General features: G+C 44.4%; 1 protein-coding gene across 1 annotated transcript in view; it reads right to left on the reverse strand.

Annotated features, from left to right (window-relative positions):
- The window catches only part of LOC146784498 (zinc metalloproteinase-disintegrin-like VLAIP-B), a 2353571-nt gene that overhangs the window by 830099 nt on the left and 1504239 nt on the right, over positions 1-19233 (reverse strand). The window contains exon 11 of the mRNA XM_085632965.1: positions 7802-7891. Coding sequence (XP_085489091.1) covers positions 7802-7891 — 90 coding nt within the window. The remainder of the gene's footprint in view (positions 1-7801; positions 7892-19233) is intronic.

Consider the following 19233-nt stretch of genomic DNA (forward strand, 5'->3'; position numbering starts at 1 on the left):
CTCTCTCGCCACAGCACGCCGAAGTCATGTACAACTCCGAATGCATAACGTGAATCAGTGTATATGTTGACTCTTTTATTTGTGGCTTGAATACAGGCTTGTGTCAGAGCGACGAGCTCTGCGGCTTGAGCTGACAAGGTATTTATGCAATTTGTTTCAATGATTTCAGTGTCTGTTGTGACTGCGTAAGCAGCCACTAACTCCCCTGTACTTGTCCTCATACATGAACCATCTACGTACAACGTCAGGTCTGGGTCTGACAATGGGACATCTGTCAAGTCTTGTCTGGGTTTCGTCGTGATTGTAATAACGTCAATACAGTCATGCGCTAGTGGATCTGTTCCAATAACGGGTAAAAGTGTGGCAGGGTTCAATGTGTTACAACGTCTGATTTCTATATGTGGCTGAAATAATGTTAATTCATACCCTGTAAGTCGCGCTATAGTCAAGTGTTGTGTTTGCGTTCGATTCACGAGAACCTCTACTGCATGTGGTACTTGAACTGTCAATGGATGTCCTAACACTATGGCATCGCTTTGTCTTATTGCTAAAGCTGTTGCTGCCACCGATTTCAGGCATGCAGGCAAAGCCTGAGCTACGGGATCTAATGTACTAGAAAAATACGCACATGGTTTGTGGGATCCTGCCTGTTCCTGTGTGAGTACTGACAAGGCAGTACCTTCGCGTTCTGTAACAAAGAGTGTAAACTGTTTATTGTAACATGGTGTTGCTAAAACCGGTGCTTGACATAAGGCTTTCTTTAAGCTTTCAAAAGCTTGTGTATGTTCCTGAGTCCAAGGGAGAACAGTCGATGTGGCTGCCTCCTGTGTTGTCAACTGAATGAGTGGTTTTGCTAGAAATGCATACTGAGGGATCCACTGCCTACAATATGAAGTGAGGCCTATGAAAGCCCGCACCTCCTTTTGTGTCTTGGGTATTGGCATGTTAGCTATTAACTGAATGCGGTCGGGTGTAAGCTGCCTTCCCTCCTTGGACAGCGAGTGTCCAAGATAAACAACTCGCTGAACACAGAATTGCAGCTTAGAAGGGGACACCTTGTGCCCCTTTTCGGCTAGAAATTGTAAAACTGTCAGTGATGCTTTTTCACATTCAGGTTCGCTTCTAGCGGTGATCAGCAGATCATCGACATATTGAAGCAGGGCAGTGTTTACTGGCATGTGGATACTGTCGAGTTCTCGTTTCAGTGCTTGGCTATAGATGCTGGGGCTTTCTGTAAATCCTTGAGGTGCGCGTGAGAATTTAAAGCTACGTCCATTTAAACTAAATCCGAACAAGTATTGGCTTTCCGGATCTATAGGGACGCTGAAAAAGGCATTCTTGAGATCAATTACAGTAAAGAATGTTGCTTCAGAATCAATAGCTGTCAGTAATGACGAGATATCTGGGACCACAGGGAATTGTGGCACAATGCACTTGTTTAATTCGCGCAGATCAATAACCAATCGATATACTGGCGGGGCCTTCGGATCTGTTCGTTTGAGAATCGGAATTATCGGTGAATTACATACATTGGAGTCTGTTTCTACAACCACTCCTTGGGTAATGAGCTCGTCAATGATTTGTAGTAAAGCCACTACAGCATCTGGTGGTAACTTGTATTGTCGCATTCGTGGTAGTACCACTCCTGCCTTTAGTGTAACTCGATATGGTGTAATATTCATGCAACCAACATCAGTAGGGCCTTGTGCCCATAGATGTGTAGGTAAAGTCTGCAGTCGGGGATCCATGTCTCTAGACACATAGTGACCTTTGAAATCACGTAAAAACAATCTTACTCCTTCCGGAGAACAACATATTATAGCTCCTAGAGCTTTCAGTGTTTTTATACCTAACAAGTTTTCTGGACATGATTTAGTAAGCAATAAATCTGTAGTTCTGGTCAAGGGTCCTATCGTAAGTGGAAGAGGCTGTGATACTTCATTAACAATAGGTTTTCCTGAAAAACCAAGGGAAATATTCTGTGAGCCTGAGAGGGGTGCCCCTGGAACTTCACTACGTTTTATGGTTGTTCGACTTGCCCCTGTATCGAGTAAAAATTTTCTATCTTGGCCTAATAATTCACTATGTACATAAGGTCCTTCTTGGTCTACTGGGACCTCGATAAGGGGTAAGTCAACTTCCCTCTCTAGGCTTGTTCATGCGTATCGTTGATAATCAGGATAGTCGTACTGTGCGGTCTGGTACAGCTGTCGTGTCGTGGTTTGTGTGGCAGTAACAGGCAGCGTTGGTGCAGCTGGCACAAACTGTATAGACTGTTGTGGAACTGGCATGGACTGTGCATGCTGCGGGGCTCCTTGTTCATTCTGATCCTGTCTAAGTGGCCGTGGTCTTTCTTTTGTAATACCTGTGGCGATATTACGCTTCAGGACTGGACAATCGTGTATATAATGACCTGGTTGTTTACAATAGTTGCATGTCCCTTTTACAGGTCCTGCTGAATCACCGGAATGTGTCGTACCCTTTTTATGTCCTTCAGCTGGAACTGTCTGGGAGACTAGCATTTTCATTTTCGTGTCTTTCATGCGTCTTTGTTCATGATCTTGTTCCTCTCTAATTCTATTGTGATGATACTGTAACATTTGTAACATTTGTGATGGGGTGTTACCTTGCCAGGTACTCTCGAATTTTAATACTCTATTCTTCACTTGGGGCAAGGAATTTTCAACTAATTTTGTCACAAACAGATGTGGGTATGATTCGCTACTTGCTTTTATACCACTATTTATACCAAAACATTTTTCAAATCGTGCATAGAAATCACTAGTGTCTTCATCTTGCTTTTGTTTACAGGCTGAAATTGCACCCCAGTCTTCCTTTTTCGTAGTTAATAAACGTGGCAGTACCTGTACTAGTAAACCTGGTAGTGCTTTAGTTTTGTCCCCAAGTCCCGAACCTGGACCTCGGGCTTTTTCTTCATTTTCTAATGCTGTCCAGTCTATCTTTTGGTCTCCCACCTCCCACTCTTTTTCCTTGAGTTTTTCATAAATGCCAGCAGGCATTAATACCTTTAATATTGTCATAATGTCGGGATAGGTATACTCTCCCATGAGTAACATGTCTTTAATTTCTCGGTGGAAACCCGCTGGGTCTTTGTCATGACTGGGTACCACTTTCTTCATTTAATAGATTTTCTCGGACTTCATTTGAATTCTCTTTACTCTTCTCTTCCTGTCTACGTGCTTTTTCTGTACGTCTATACGATTCTTTACGCCATAATTCAATGGCGTCTTTCTGTGATTGTCTAGCTTTCTTTTTCCATAATTCTTCCTCTACTTTTACGATGCACTCTGCATCCCAGGTCCCAGCTGCGGGCCACCTCTGACTTTCTGGTAATTCCTTAGTGTAGTCTACCCATAGATCAAGAAATAATATAGCGTCTAAGCCGTGTTTATGATACATGAAGTACCCTGGAGTGTCCCTAGGAGGAATAGGAACAGCTTCTTCGAGTACCCCTTTTCTAGTTGTGATCTGTCTTAATTTCGAAAAGAGCGGCATATTGAGAACTGATCTGATACTTGATCTTGAACAAACTTAATACAATAAACACGATAATGAACAGTCATTCATACCACAATATGCAGAACGTATTAACACATTTAACATTTAACATTTAAATGAGCAAACAATGATGATAACGATCTAAGGAACCTTAATCACTAAACATAATACTCGGCATTAACTGAATTATTCTGAATTTATATACTTGATATACTAGATATACTGCTAAACAGTACAGATACACTGCTAAAACAGTGCAGACCGGATTTGTGTACCCAAACCCGTCTGGACCGGCACAACTTATGTGCACGCCAGAACGCCTCCCCAGTAATGGTACTCACCGGGTAGCTCGGAACGGAAGGCCTCGGAACGGAACTGAACTGAACTGGACCGGACTGGACTCGACTCGACAACTTCGGACACTTCTGAGCTTCGGAAACCTGGTGGGCCTCTGTATACCTCGGATCTTGCTCTCTCAGCTAGGCTCTGGTCGGGATACTTCGCACTTCTCACCGCCTCGTCTGGGTGTTGATCGCAGCCTCAGTCGCCCCCGCTTGACCGGAGGGAGATACAGGAAATCCTGCTGGTACGCGTTGTTGTCCGTCCAGCTGTGGCAGGAGACCGGGCCTGCAACGCACCGCCGGCGCGTGAGATGAGAAAGTGTCCCTGTTCGGGCGCCATTCATGTGGTAAATAATTTAATTACCGGGACTTAATTTGATACAGAAACATAATAAAAATAGCTCAGTAAATAAGAGGCAGAATCCGTGGTATTAGAGGTTCGGAATGGGCTTTATTCCAATGGGCGATTCGAATCGGTTGCTCCAAGTTCCATCACCACGAAGGTTCAGGAAGTGAAGTACATACATTATTGATAATTAATCACTTTTATACAATAGGCATTACAGTGAAGCAAATGCAAGAGGCGTAACAATTGATAGCAAAGATAACATTTCACATGCGTAGCTGAAGGAGGCGTAAGTGGGAGTAACAAGGAAACGTCATTGGTTGTGATGTCACATATGGGTGGACCTATGAAATAATTTCGCAATGTCAGCAGAAATACTTGGCAGAGATGCGCGCACAGCAGTATGACGTGTGATTGACGTGCAACTAGGGGGTGAAGGGGACTTGACATTTAGCTCTACATGTGGCGACAGAAGTCTGGAGGGTCAAGTCAACCTAATCCCAAATCATATCTAACATCCTATGTTTAAAGAACTAGGTTATCCAGAAGAGAGGTCTCTTAGAGTAGAATCTTATTCTATACTGACTATACTGACTGTTAGTGCGTGTACAAGCGTCTAAGTGTCTACACTAGATGCGAGGGCAGGAATCTTCCATAGTAACAGGGCTCTGAATTACTTGCATAAAGACAGAGAAACCGGGCCCTTGCTTGGTAGCTGGAAGAATGTTTACTTAAACTACTAGACAGGAATGCATTGGGCAGGGAGCGGAACAGATAATTTCGAAGGTCAAATACAGTTTCTTGGCAGGCAACAGGCTGATGTCAGGCTTCGTGAGCCGCGCAGGGAATGAGACAAAGTTCATGGTCGCAGATGCAGGCTCAGACTGGAGCTTCAGAGGCAGAAAGCAAGAAAAGCTTGATGACAGAATCAGGGCCTACTTGCCTGGACTGTAAAATGGCATAAGTGAACCATATAGAGCCGGTGGCCTTTCATACTTAGGAATGGAATATCCGGCCTATTCATGGCGGATCTGAGAGAGGACATGTTGACGGTGGACGCACATGTGTTTGCGTCTTCATAACTAGAACTGGAGGGAACATACATGTACTTGTAATTCATACATGAAACCGTTGGGGTCCAAGATAGGGGACATAACTGATCAGAAAAATCCATATTTCCACAATAACATCACTAGTATATAATGGTTCCAATCCCTGGCTCGAGTGAGATCAGATGCCAGTTCTGTGTGCATAATCGCAGATCAGTATAGGAATAAAGTGCAAGTTCTGCGTTCCAGGTCTGCAGATGGAAGATTTTCAAGCGCAGAGATTGAAGTCGTTATTTGGTTTATGGCTTGATCAGGTCTGAATCCCTGGCTGTAGAAAGAGAAAATGCAGGTTCTATGTGCCAAGATCGGAAATCTAAATAAAAATAAAGTGCAAGCTCTGTGTGCAAAGATCCCAGATAGAAGATATTCCAGTGCAGTTAAAACCCATAGATCATCGGTTGCAGTGTTATTAGAGACCTCGTCCACCCAAACTCGCTTTTGAGGTCATTCAATTCGGAGAAGCTGAAGTGGGCATGATTCAATTGTGGGCACCGCGTTGGGGATTCCAGGAGCCTTCCAATGCAGCTAAAGATCAACAGTTGCTGTTGAAGCTCATCTGTTGCGTTTGTTATGATTGCCGCTTCCGTGCGAAATCTTTTTTAGGATTGTTTGATCGTGTCATTTAAGCAACCATTTGTTGCCTAGTTTGTCTTTTAATTCTTGTATCCACAGCGGTTAGAAATTTTACCAAACGGCAGCTCAGTTGGACGTCCTCTCTGGAGAAGCTTGCTAACACTGCTTGTCTTCAGGACCATATGTTTTTCTTATTGAAGAGTGGTCTGAGTAGGGTCTGGCGCTTCCATAATATTTCCCTGCAGAGGGTTAGGAGGTGCAGAATATCCTCCTCCCCTTCCCTGTGGAGACATCAGGTTTCTGGCTTCGGTGGGTATTGCCACAGAGTCAGGTTGTAGGCAGATGGTAATATACCTAGGTGAATTTCAGGAACTTCTCTTTGGTGGTTTTGGAAAAGCCAGTATAGAGGCATGTTTGGGGTGAGGCTTTCCTCTATGACTGTATGGTAAACCAGCCGTGTGCTCATTCTGACAAGGTAGCTTTGTCTTGTATGAGGGATTTTTTTTGTTGGTGATTACTTTTGATGCAGCAAAGGCACTCAACAGGGTTATTGAACAGTGCAAACTGGGGGATGCATTTTCAGGCGCAGTAAAATCTCTGTATAAAAACCCAACTGCTAAGGTGCTGGTTAATGGCAATCTTAAAGAGAAGCTAGCTATTAAAAGGGGCACCCAGCAAGGATGCCTACTCACCCCGCTGCTTTTTAACTTGTATATTGAACCATTGGCCAGTGTACTCAGATCCAACCAAAATATCACCCCTTTTAAGAATCAGGGCTTGGAGAAAAAAGTTGCCCTTTATTCAGATGACCTAATGTTTTTTACAAACAACTTTCTAGATTCACTCCCAATAATATCAGATGTCTTGGACCAGTTCAAGAAAAAAATCTCAGGTTACCAAGTTACCCAACAAAAAATGGAAAACATGGAGTGGAACTCCCAAAGCGATTACCCTCTAGTAAAAGGAAGGATTAGATATCTAGGCATTCTGATTCTGAAGGACATCGATGCAATAGTGCACCTGAATTTGAACAAACTGGTGTCTGAAACTAGGAAGATTTTAAAAGTGTGGGCGGGTTGTCTTCCGTTATTATTCATTGGAAGATCCAATATCTTAAAGATATCAGCTCTTCTTAAATTCATGTTTATCTTTAATACCATGCCATCAGAATTAAAGAGAGACTGGTTTAAAAAACTGAAAGGAGAACTGAGCAGCTTTATATGGGCCTCAAAGAGGATCAGAATAGCGTGGAAAAAGCTGTGAAGGACAAAAGAGCATGGAGGAATTGCCAGCCTGGTTTTTTATTAATATTGCATAGCATTCCAATTTAAGAATGCAAGATCATTTCTCATGGAGTATCAAGCCTATGCCCCACATTTGCAAGCAATGAAACAGTTGGAAGGCAGTTTTTTCTCTATAAATCTGGGCATCCAAAGTCTTTTTTTTAAGTGATACTGAATTGAGTGTACTTGTGTATAGGGAGCCAGAGAAGTTCCTTGAGGATTGAAGAGATGTGATGGTGGTGGGATAGGTTGAGGACGAGTCTTGCTGCAGGGTTCTGGACATTTGGAGTCTGTTCATAATCTGCTTGGTGATTTCTGTGTAGAATGTGTTGCCTTAGTTGAGTCTGCTAGTTATCGGAGCCTGTGAGAAAGTCTTTCTGGTGTTCTCTGCTAGCCATTTGATGATGTTTTGTGGCATCTTCAGTATGTGAAATATATTGTTTTCTAATTGTCATTAATAATATCAGTAATACCAATAATAAGAGCAATGAAGAGACAGAAGTTGCAAGAAGTGTACATTTAAAAGTGGATAAGCAGAGGGGAACACACATTGACCAATACAAACCCAGGAAAAGATAAACTTATTAGCTACAGAATAAAGAAATATTAGATATCTTTTAATGTTCCTACCTGACAATTCTCACAGCATTCGCCAAATGAACACTTGGCATGCAGCTTAAGTTTGCATGTTATTGCGTCACAACAAACGTCCTGGCATTCCTTTCAAATGAAAAGTAGAAAAGTGTTGACCAGACATTCCAACATGTATGAAGTCTGCCTACACAGTCTAACATCAGTAAAAATCACCTTTAAAAAATGACTGAATGAAATTACTATCTGTTCCCACGCCACAAGCACAACTTGATTCTTGTCCCAGGCTATATTTTTACACATCAATATTTTAAGGTGAGACAAAGCTTCAGGTTCACTTGAACTAAGTAAAAAAAAACAAATCATTAAATGAAATAATGTTGTAAAGGGAGGTTAAGGTGGTAGTAGGAAATCCACAGTGGAACAGCAGTATTTCCATTCTCCTCCTCTTCAATCATTACCTAGAGTATGAAAGAGAGCATAAACACAAATAATCTATTTGGACTGCCATAGTGCAGATGTAATTTTGGCAGGAATAATGGTAGATCAAAAACTTGATCTAGAGTGGCTGGTCTTACCATCTTACCTGGCGGAGTTACCTCTTTGAAAGACTACCAAATAAAGGGTACCACATTAATGTAAAGGTAAATTGACTGTCACTAACATGCAGGGAAATACCAACCAGCAACAGAAATTGAGTTCATATGAAAAGTACTTTACTGCATAACAAACCATTCAAAGGTACTTTGGAAAATCTCCGAAAACGTAAGAGGAATGAGTCTGGAAAATATATTTGTTTTGTATAATCAGATTTATGAATTCGAAGAACACACCGAAACATCAGGGAATAGACAGGTTTATTGCATCAAGTTCTATGATGCCAATCATGCATTCAAACTACTCCACATTTTTCATCCCAGTTCTTATGTCATGAGGTTTCCTTGCTGGGTTAGACAGCACTTAATTATCTTAATCACCCCAAACATGTTATTACAGTTATATCTGGTAGGATGCTGGTCCAAGATCCAGCTCTTCCTGTGAGTAATAAAAAGCAATTCAGCCCAATCAACCTCCTGTTCTTTCGGTCTCCTGGTGCAAAGTACTGCTTGTCTTAGCCTTTAAAAGACTATTTCTTATATGTATTTTGCATATCTAAACTGTTGTCCCATGAATCTGTGCTTTAGCCAGTGCAAGGACTTTTTATTTTTATTTTGAAGGTTGTATATAGCGCTGGCTAGACCCAGAGGTATCAGAGCGCTTTACAAGATAAGGATAGTATAAGGCACATAGGGTATAAAAGCATATGAAAGGTAGCGCAACAAAAATTTGAAATATACAAAGTACAAACAGCATGAGCATTATACAAAACCAGATAAATAAACAGGGGCAGGAGCTATACATTTAAGTAATTAGGGAAATGGTGAAACAGGAGAACAGGGTATATATAACTGAACAAATATAGTATGATTGATAAGAGATCAGGAGTAGGACACAGGTTAGGAACCCCAATAATAATTGAGGAGGTGGGTTTTGAGGTCTTTTTTGACTTCCTGTGAAAGATCATTTTTGTTACTATGCAGGGAGGACTTGCCCTAGTGGCCCCCTGCTTCTGTCCCTGGTATTTGAGACCCCCATGCCCTGGTACCAGTTGATTGCAGTGTTAACATTTTGATACTTATCCGCTGTAGGAAAGTGCCCATTTTTGACATGGTCACCCCCAGTTTTTGCCTGGTATTCAATGTAATTTTGACTGTAAGTGCACTGTAAGTTCACTGGGTCCCTGCTATCTAGGTTCCCCCAATTGGCAATACCTTTGTTGCCCCTGTAAGTCCCTAGGTACCTAGGGCATGGGTATCAGGGAGGGTGCCTAACGGCTGCAGAATGCATTGGGCCACCCCAAGGGATCCCTCATCTAATTCATGCAGACTGCCATTGCAGGCTGCATTAATTGTTGCAGGCAAAAGTGAAAACAAAACATGGTACACACCCCTCTGTGCCATGCCTGTAGACACTGAACACAGTATATGTAAGCCACCCCTATAGCAGGCCTCATAGCCCTAAGGCAGGTTGCACTATAGTGCATATGTGGACATATCTGTATGAGTAGATATGCCCATGTGCTGGTAAGTTCAATTACTGCCAGTACAAGTGATCAGGGAAGCCATTTTAAGTACATGTGCTGGACACTGGTAAAAATGAGTTCCCCAGCTACATGATGGCTTTACTGAAACAAGATGTTTGGTGTCAAACATCTTGTATTAATGAGCCCACGCTGACTCCAGTGATGGATTTAATACTGCATGCATCCAGAGAGTTCCTTATAGGTGCCACTGAAAATCTACAAACTACTAGTGTGCTGGCTGACTGGTCCTGACCAGCCTGCCACCACAGACATGTTTCTGACCCCAGTGGGTGATAGCCATCACTTCCAGGATGCCAGGAACAAAGCATGCTCCAGCATGGGGTGTTTACAGCCCCTTCCAGCAGCATGACCTGCAAAATTGGATTCCAAGGCAGGGAGGTTTAAAGAGCCCACTGCCTTTGGTATGCAAATCTGGCTCCCCTCAGACGGATGCTAACCTACTTGACCAGGGCCCATTTGGTGCCCGGGAAGTCAGAAATGCATGTTCACCTTCAGGCTAGTTTCACCCCTAAGGTGGGCTACCTGAAGTGGATGAAAAATGTCAAAGTCTTCCATCTTTGTAATGGCAGAATTAGGAACTCTAGGACAGGGTTACGCCCATTTCCCACAAGATGTGGTCATATAAGGGGCATAGTGAACCCAGGGGTAAGTAGCCCATTAGCTACTATCATATACTCCCCTGACTTGTATTTAGGGGAGCTCCTGGCACCAGGAAATCAGATTCCTGCCAACCTAAGAAGCAGAAGGACACCAAAGAGTCTCAAGAAGCAAGTACTGTGGAGAAGCAACCAACTTGGCGCCAACCCCGCTGGCCTGTCTGCTGTTTCATCCAGATTGCGCTAAAGTCATCTTGTACAGCAGCTGCTGTGCATTCAAAAGCCTGGGAGGACGGCCTACCTTCAATAAAGACCCAGGGACTCCTGTGGAGTAGCATCCTGCAGGCACTCCGAAACAATGATGCAGTTTTCAGACTACTGCTAACCCAACACCAGAAAGCACCACTGTACTTTTGTCGTCTAGTCCAAGTTGAAGTGGGCCAGTGGTGCCAGCGTGGTCCCCTGATCCTCCAGAGACAAAACTCACCTTGGGGTTGCCCACAGGGGCTTCACCAACGCCACCTGAAGCCTCTTTGTGCAGGCAACCACTACCACAACTGTCTCTGGGACGAAAACCAAATGCCTCAAAACACCTCTGCACTCAGCTGCCCTGGCCCAAAGATTTCCCCACATCACTGAGACTTGTCAGACCTGAGCCTCCTTGTTGGTTCAGGCTGACTGGTCTCCAAGTCCCAGTCCCAGCTTGCTGCCTCTATGCAACCGGACTGCCCAGTGAATGGGACACCCGATGCTGTAACACACCTCTGCACCTCGATGCCCCACAGCCTTCTAAGTCACTGTGAAGTACCTGTATGAAGTGTATGTCTTTCCTCCATAGGATAACATTGGTCACTCAACTCTGAAAAGCACCTCTGCACTCAGCCACCACAGTGCTGCCCAAGGTGACCTGTGGGTGCTGCCTTGGGCCTTGCCCCATACTTATATCAAGTCCATGATATTGGTCCCATAAGTCACTGTGAAGTACCTGTATGCAGTGAATGTCTTTTCTCCATAGGAGAACATTACCGCCTCAGAAATTGCACTGTGTTGATTTTCAAAACTGAAAAATGAATACCTCGAAACGTACTTACCTGATTTGGATGATCTTGGTGCCAAAGGTTACATAAAGATAAGAGTTATTTTTATAATTTGGCGTGGACCTAGTTATTAAGGTGTGTGCAACATTTATTTATTGACTGTGTGCGTATTGCAGATGTCAAACACAGCAGCGGCTTGCACAGGTAAATGCTGTGGGGCGGTGAGGCAGGGCGGAGCGTGGGGGGGTAGTGGAGTCTGACATACGACGGCAATTTGAAAACCAACTAAATAAATAAATAAAAGCACTTTCCTTGTGCTCGCCGTATCGCAGACTGCAGCGATGTAAATTATTAATTTATTTAGTTCGTTTTCAAAATGCCATCGTCGTATGTCAGACTCCACTAACCCCCACCCCACCACGCCCCGCCGCCCCACAGCATTTACATGTGCGAGCCGCGGCTGGTCAAACACTCCTCTCTGATAAGTCTAAGGCTGCTTGACCACACTACCCCCTAGAAGAGCACCTTGGGATTGCTGGAGACAGCCTGTGTCCACTTTTAAGGGATACATTAACTCATTGCACCGTAAACCTCTTTTTGGTATACTATATAAAGAGCCAGCTTTCTACATCCGCAACTCAGTCAGTTGCAGTGGCCACTGAAAATATGCTTCGTAGAAAAGTAGGATCTGCTTTCATGGTTACCCCCACTTTTTGCTTGGTGTCAGTATGTTTTTAACTAGTCTGACTGTGATCCTGCTAATCTGGACCCCAGTCTCTGTGCTTACTCCTTAAATTGGCCATGGTAAGTACTTGGGTACATCCACAAAGGGCTACCGGCGTACACTTGTAAGTCAAGTCGAGTCAAGTCAGAGAATCTTATATAGCGCGCACATCACCGCTAGGTCTCAAGGCGCTTGCAGAAACTCCAGAGCCGGGGGACAAATCCAATAACGTTAATTCTGGTCAAACAACCATGTTTTCAATTCTTTACGGAAACGCTGATGGTCCGCCATGGAAAGGAGATGAGGCAGCAGCTTGTTCCAGAGATAGGGGGAAAGAAAGGAAAACGATCGTCCCCCATTGCGAGTGGTGCGGACGCAAAATTGGGTAAGAAGAGATCTGGAACTAGATCTAAGTGTTCTTTTTGCGGATATTTTTTACGTTTTTTCACTAAATAACTGGGTCCGGTACCATGGATACTTTTATGAGTTAGGCACAGGATTTTAAAATAACCTCTTTTCCTAACTGGAAGCCAATGGAGGGATCTCAGACTTGGGGCTGAAGGAGACCTAGGAGGGAGGTTCAAGATCAGTCTGGTAGCAGTGTTCTGCAAGACTTGGAATTTAGAAACAAGATCTTCATTTAGGGAGGCTAATAAGGCATTCCCGTAGTCCAAACGGCTTACAATTAGGCCATGGACCAAAGGCTTCCTGGCTTCAATAGGTAGCCATTTAACGATTTTACGTAGCTGCCTCAAGATCCCATAACAAGTGCCCAGCACAAGATTGACATAATGTTTCATGGATAACTTGTTGTCAATAGTAATTCCTAAATTGCAGACTACTTGTTGAGGGGACGGGCATGGGCCCAGTGCCTGAGGCCACCAGCTGCTAATCCAATACTCTTCGGCCCTGCCAAACATAATGATCTCAGTTTTGCTGCCTTTTAGCTGTAATTTGTTATTGCTCATCCAGTTGTTTGTGTGGGTCAGACAGTTTTTAAACCGGGTCATTGAGTCAGTAGGATCAGGACCAGTATAAAGTACTAGGGTACCCAGGGTATAGGTACACCAAGGTTCTCCCATGTGCTGCAGTATGTATTGTGCCACCCATGGAAGTCCACTTAAATTGTGACTACAGACTTGCCATTGCTGCCGATCTCACGACAGATATATGTTTCCTTATATCTAAGTTCACTTCACTTAAAACCTATTAGTCACCCCATGGTGGTCTCTTCAGTCCCAAGGGTAGGGTGATTGGTTATAGGTGTAAGGGTGCCCTTGCATGAGCCAGGCACCCCTACAAGCCCCAGAGTTGAGTCTCTAGGCTTTGTAAGTACATTCAGCCATTTTAATACATGTAGTGGACATCAGTCATTACGAGATGTCTAACTATATAGTGGTTGCACCGAACCCAGTCATATTTGGTTTCAAACATGTCAGAATCCTACCCAAACACCGATTCCAGTGTTGGAAGTAGTATTATTTGTACTGCAGAGCTCCCATGGGGTATCCCCCTGAACTACCAGTAACAGCTGTCAGAGTCTGACAGTAAGTTGGTGCTGCTTCCGACACAAGACACGATTTTGCCCTCCTGCTGGTTAGCCAAGCTCGAGCATGGGAAGGTAAAACAGTAGGTTTCCTGTAACAGAGAGGTGTGACCACCTCCCAGACAGGACTTAGTGTATTAGGTTGGGGTGGGGTCACTTGCCAGCGCCACCAGACTGCTTTGAAGGGCACATTTAGTGCTCTCCTTGCATACTTCAGTTTGAGCCAGTTCACGGAGCCATTGACTCCTTCTCTGGTGCGAAACTGGACAAAGGACATGGGAGCATCCTCGCCCATGTTCAGCCCCTCCGCTGGGAGGGACCCCTGAGTTGTTCCAACCCTGTCCCAAGAGTACTTAAGGTGAATGGTCCCTTACATTCATCATGGGACAAAACTCAAGCCTGAAACCACATAATTATTTGAAGGTCTAGACACTTGGATTTCGCTGGGTTGTGCCTGGAACTAAGACTGCACCAAGGAAGATTCCTGCTGCTCCTGGTCTCACTGTTCTGCAAATCTTCTTCATTGTCAGTGTCTGTGCTTCTTCAAGGATCTTCACCAGACCTGTAGGCATCAAGGACACCTAAAGTAATCTCCTCTGGAGTGAAGGAGTCACTACTCTGCATCCACAGGTACCACAGCAAAGCTGACTGGTCTGCTGCTCCTGATGTCCGATGGACTTTGAAAGGTTCAAAAACACAGGTGGTGGTTTGTCAACTCCTTTGATGCCTGACCTGTCCTCTCTGGAATTTTGAGACCAGTTTCCCTTATCGGAAACACTGGGACTGATGTCCTGTGCACCTCATCCTCTAGCTGTTGCCAAGGCTTGTTGGTTCTGCACTACAGAGATCTTTGGGCTACAAGAAGCTCCAGTCTCCGGCATCTTTTCTTGATGAGTATAGTGCACTCACCACATTTTGGCACCATGGACCTTCCTTCTTGGTGAGGTGTTCGAAGAACTCTTGCGACTTCTGTGCAGTCAGCCTGGGGGCCTCCCTGAGGGTCCTCTCCTGCTTCAGTCAGCTCCTGTGCTTGCTTGGTGCCTGCTCTGACTCCCCTGCTTGTGGTGAGTCCCTTGATCTTTGCTGGTCCCAACATTGCTCCTTCTCTCTAATCAGTTGTAGCTGCCAAAGCTTTTTGGTGGTCCCGCCAAACACCGACTCCATGGTCCTCGACTTCCAACATGGGACAGCTTGTGCACGGCTCCTGGTCCTATTCAGTGTCACCTGGTTCTCACAGCTGCAGAGACAAGGTCACCATCAACACTTCTTAAACATCCGACATCAGGGAGCATTGCTCTTCTGTGCCTCTTGGTCACCTCTGAGTGGCATAGACACCGTCCCCTCTGCTTAAAACTTCTCCTCTTAAAGAATCCACCCTTGGGTTCCACCAGAGTCTTGCACAGCCTTCTCCAGGTGGTATCTTCTTCTTAGTCCTACACTGTGGTCTACGGCGGTTTCCAACGTCACTTCACACCAATGCACCCGGTTCCGTGGTATAGGTATCCTGGTTCCTGAGGTATCCACGGGTGGGGTGACTCTCTAACCTTCTGTCTTCCACTGGGTTTCTTCTGGGCCCACTGGGAAGGGTTTTTCTTCTTGGAAACTGCAACCTTTTCTTTCCTGTTGACTTCCATTGGACACAGGCTGTGTTCCCATTGTGCACACAGCCTCCGTGGCGTTCCTGGGTACTTTCCATGGGTAGCTCCTTGTGTCCCCTGCTCTTCTAGGCCTTCTGGTTCAAGTCCCATCCTCTCCTGCAGTTCACATTCTACTTTTTTAATATAAGGTTTGGTATCCCCCGGAGACCACTGTATTTTGAGCTACTTACCGTATTGCAATTGAAGTATTGATGTGTATTTGTGTTGATATCTCCAGATAGAAGATATACCAAGGTGTTAGTGAGTGTTGTGTAATAAATAGGCATATTTTTATATATACACAGTGTGGTTCTTTTTCATTTGACCTACCCTGCATGAGTAAAACAAAGGCTGCTCTCCACAGCTACCACTTTGAGAGCTGTCTATGGTGATCAAAGGCCACTTAAATCACAATAAGGGTTGCCTGTATTAGTGCACGGTACATCACCTTAATAAGTGTGTAAATCAGCCTCCCACATGCTTCTTATGAGTGTGGCATAGGGGTATGATTTTCACTTTCACTCTCTGGGTGAGAGGGATACATAGTTCCACTAGATGGAAGTTTGCCTGTCCACAAGACCGCTGCCATTGACTGATCCTAAGATGGCAGCGATGCATAGCGGTAGTTCCATGGCATTGCTAAGTAACTGGAGACACAGGAAATGTTCTCTGGTACCCAGCCGAGACACAGTTCTTCTTTGTTAGGCTCCCATTATGGAGCAGCAGAAATGTTCAAACGTGTGATGTCAATAAAAGATTCTCCTGGGGATAAGCTACCTCGTGAGGTTGATGCTGCTGTTTTGGGCCTGTCTCCTCTGATCTACATTTAACCCTTAGAGATCAGCCAGTGGCTCCTGATTTGATGCCTCATGATGGCTTCCCACTTAAACAGACCAAATGGGGTTCTATTGATTACCCTGAAAGAGAAACATCTGAGGGGGAGAACGAACAATGTGTAAGAGATGTGTAAGATATTGCCTTGTCAGAGGTTCTCCAGTACCTTAACACTAATTTGGCAATTCCCTGCTCTACTCCCCAAGATGAAGAGACATCGTTCTACAGATTCAACAAAAATAGGCAGAGTCTCTTCCTCCACAATGGATTGATATAGAAGATCCTGACCAGGGAAAGGAAGGAGGTAAAGCAGCCTGTGTTCCCACAGTTTATTTCACAATGCCCTCCCCTAATTAACTTCGAGGAGGTGTTTGCATCTGTGGTTAAGGAGGAAACTTTGATGATCAGCCTTTCCACTTGGGTACTATTATTTCTGAGGATGCTTGGATCCTGATGCAGCAGGCAAGAAGGTTGAGGTGGCTGTTAAGAGCACTGTAAGAAGTTGGGTTGTTGGTTGACTGGGAGTGTGAGCCGTGGTCAAGCAGCAAACACAATCATTGACAGGATGAGGCACAAGCCAACCTTAAAGTAACCTGTGCTCAGCTCTGTTGCAGATTTTGACAGAGCATTCAGGCTTAACTTAGAGGCAATGTGTAAAGTATTTGTGCAAGAAGACATCAACAATTTAGAGAGTAATCCCTTTTATAGAGACACAGGGGATAGGATTCAGCCAAACCAAAACAAAAGTCCCCCCCCCCCCCCAACGGAATTATTGTTAAAATCCAAACTTTCCATAAAGATCCATATGGCTAAAGTTTTGATTTTAACAATATGTCCAGGGGAAAAACTTTTGTATTGGTAAAGTATTTGTGCAAAATGCAAAAGATTTAATCAGTAGATATGTTTTTTTCTTTTTTTAAGATTACAATATTATTTTATTGTAATAAAAATATTGTTTTTCAACACTTTTATTTAGTGTGTTATTCATTTCCAAATGGAGGTATGCAATTTTAGAAATTTTAGTAAAAATAGCGTCAAAAGGCACATAGCGCCAACTGTGTGCATCTGGTAGCGCCAGACCAAGACAAAGTCACAAGTTAAGCACAACTGTGATGAAGTGCAGTCCTGCCACAGGGACCCAGTTAAGCCAACTGAGCAAAGTACCTTAACCCCTTCTGTGCCCATGACGAGCTGGACTTGTCATGGAGCACAGTTGCGCTGTGCCCATGACGAGTCCAGCTCGTCATGAGGCATTCCCTGGGGAATCCCGCTGGTGCGGGCACCAGAGGGATTCCCTTTCACTAAAAATAGCCTTGGGAGCTGGGGAAGAGCTTCCCCAGCTCCCGAGGCCCCCCCCTGCTTTCAGTGTAATGACGATGGGCGCGCACGTCGCGCCGACGTCATTACACTGAAAGTGAATCTGAAATGAGCCAAGAGGCTAATTTCTGTTTCTCTTTCTACGTGCTCAGGGGGCTATCTCAGCCCCCTGAGCATGTAGAAAGACGGGAGAGGTATCGTTGGAAAGGGGAGAATCTCCCCTTTCCAATGTTACCCCTACCCAGTGGATCCCTGCTTGGGGATCGCCACAGGAGGGCGATCCCCAAGCAGGGATCCACCCACTAGACACCAGGGAGGGGGGAGCGGCCCCTTGGTAAAGATGATTTTTATTTTCTGTGTTTGAAAATACCCCTTTTTGAAAGTAGGTATTTTCATGCTTAGCCATCCTGTGTGCCTCTGCTGGGTTTGTGGATTGACTGTCTGGCTTTGGAGTGACAGGGACTAGGGATGTGCATTCTCATCAGACAGCCACTGGGGGGATCAAGGTGTGTCCTGCCTTTCCTGGATGAGACAGGGCTGGGCTGAATAGACCTGGGCTGTATTTATAGTAGTGTGAGGAGATTTCCTTGCACCTGAATGGGCCTGGTCTGCCTTGGACAATGCTGTCTCCACCTCCTGTCAGGAAGCTGGGCCAGAGAGGATGGATCTGGTTTGGGCTGGGCACAGGCACTTTCTGCCCAAAAGCACAAAGAGAAACTGAGTATATATATTGGGGTTCAGACCCCAGACCCCCGAACTTTAGAACTCGCTGGAATCAAGGAACCTGCCAAGAAGAAGAGCTGGAAGAACTGCCAAGTGGAGTACTGCAACTTTGCTGTGTTGCTTCTTTGTTGGTTTGGCCTGCAGTTGCTGCTTAGGCCTTGGAGAGTAAAATGACTAGACTGAACTTTCTTTACTTGTTGCTGAGTATCTCCAAGGGCTTGGAGTAGAGCTTGCCTCCTGTTCTGAAGTCTCAGAGACTGCAAAGACTTCACCAACCTCTGAGTACCGCCTTTATATTTTCCATTGTTGATATCTTCTGTGGCATTCCGTTTAAAAATGAAGTTCTGCAGCACTTCATAAAGACACATGTCCTCAAGGTGATGACTTCTTTGTGGGCAATATGTATCCAACATGTTTGTTCTTAAAATGTCTGTACTTTCTGGTTCGAACTCTGCTAAATATTCAATTTCTCGAATAGATTTCAGTACCCGATTTCGCATTCCTGCAAGGCCTAAACTTACCCAAATTATTATTCTGGATTTGGAGTACAGACTTGCAGATGATAACCTATCTGAGCATTCGTAGGATCCAATTTCTCGATGCGATAACATCTTTAAACTGAAACTGTATAGCTTTTTACTGACAGTCTTCTCGTGAGAAATCTCTTCCCACATTTCCTTCAATTCCGTTTTCTCAGATTTAGTGATGTAAGATGTGACATACCGAGCAACAGCAATAGAATTGTCAGCCACATACTGTATATCCATGTTAGCATTCCACATGGATAAAATGACTGGATTGTAGTCATTTATATATTTTGACTCTTCTTTTCTTCTTAGGTTGTAGGTATTCTTAGGCGATTTTCTTGTAATAGTATGTCGCACAGCTGACATAAAACTGTTTACTCTTCCTTT

The sequence above is a fragment of the Triturus cristatus genome, chromosome 11 (genome assembly GCF_964204655.1).
Source record: "Triturus cristatus chromosome 11, aTriCri1.1, whole genome shotgun sequence".
In the NCBI taxonomy this organism is placed as follows: Eukaryota; Metazoa; Chordata; class Amphibia; order Caudata; family Salamandridae; genus Triturus; species Triturus cristatus.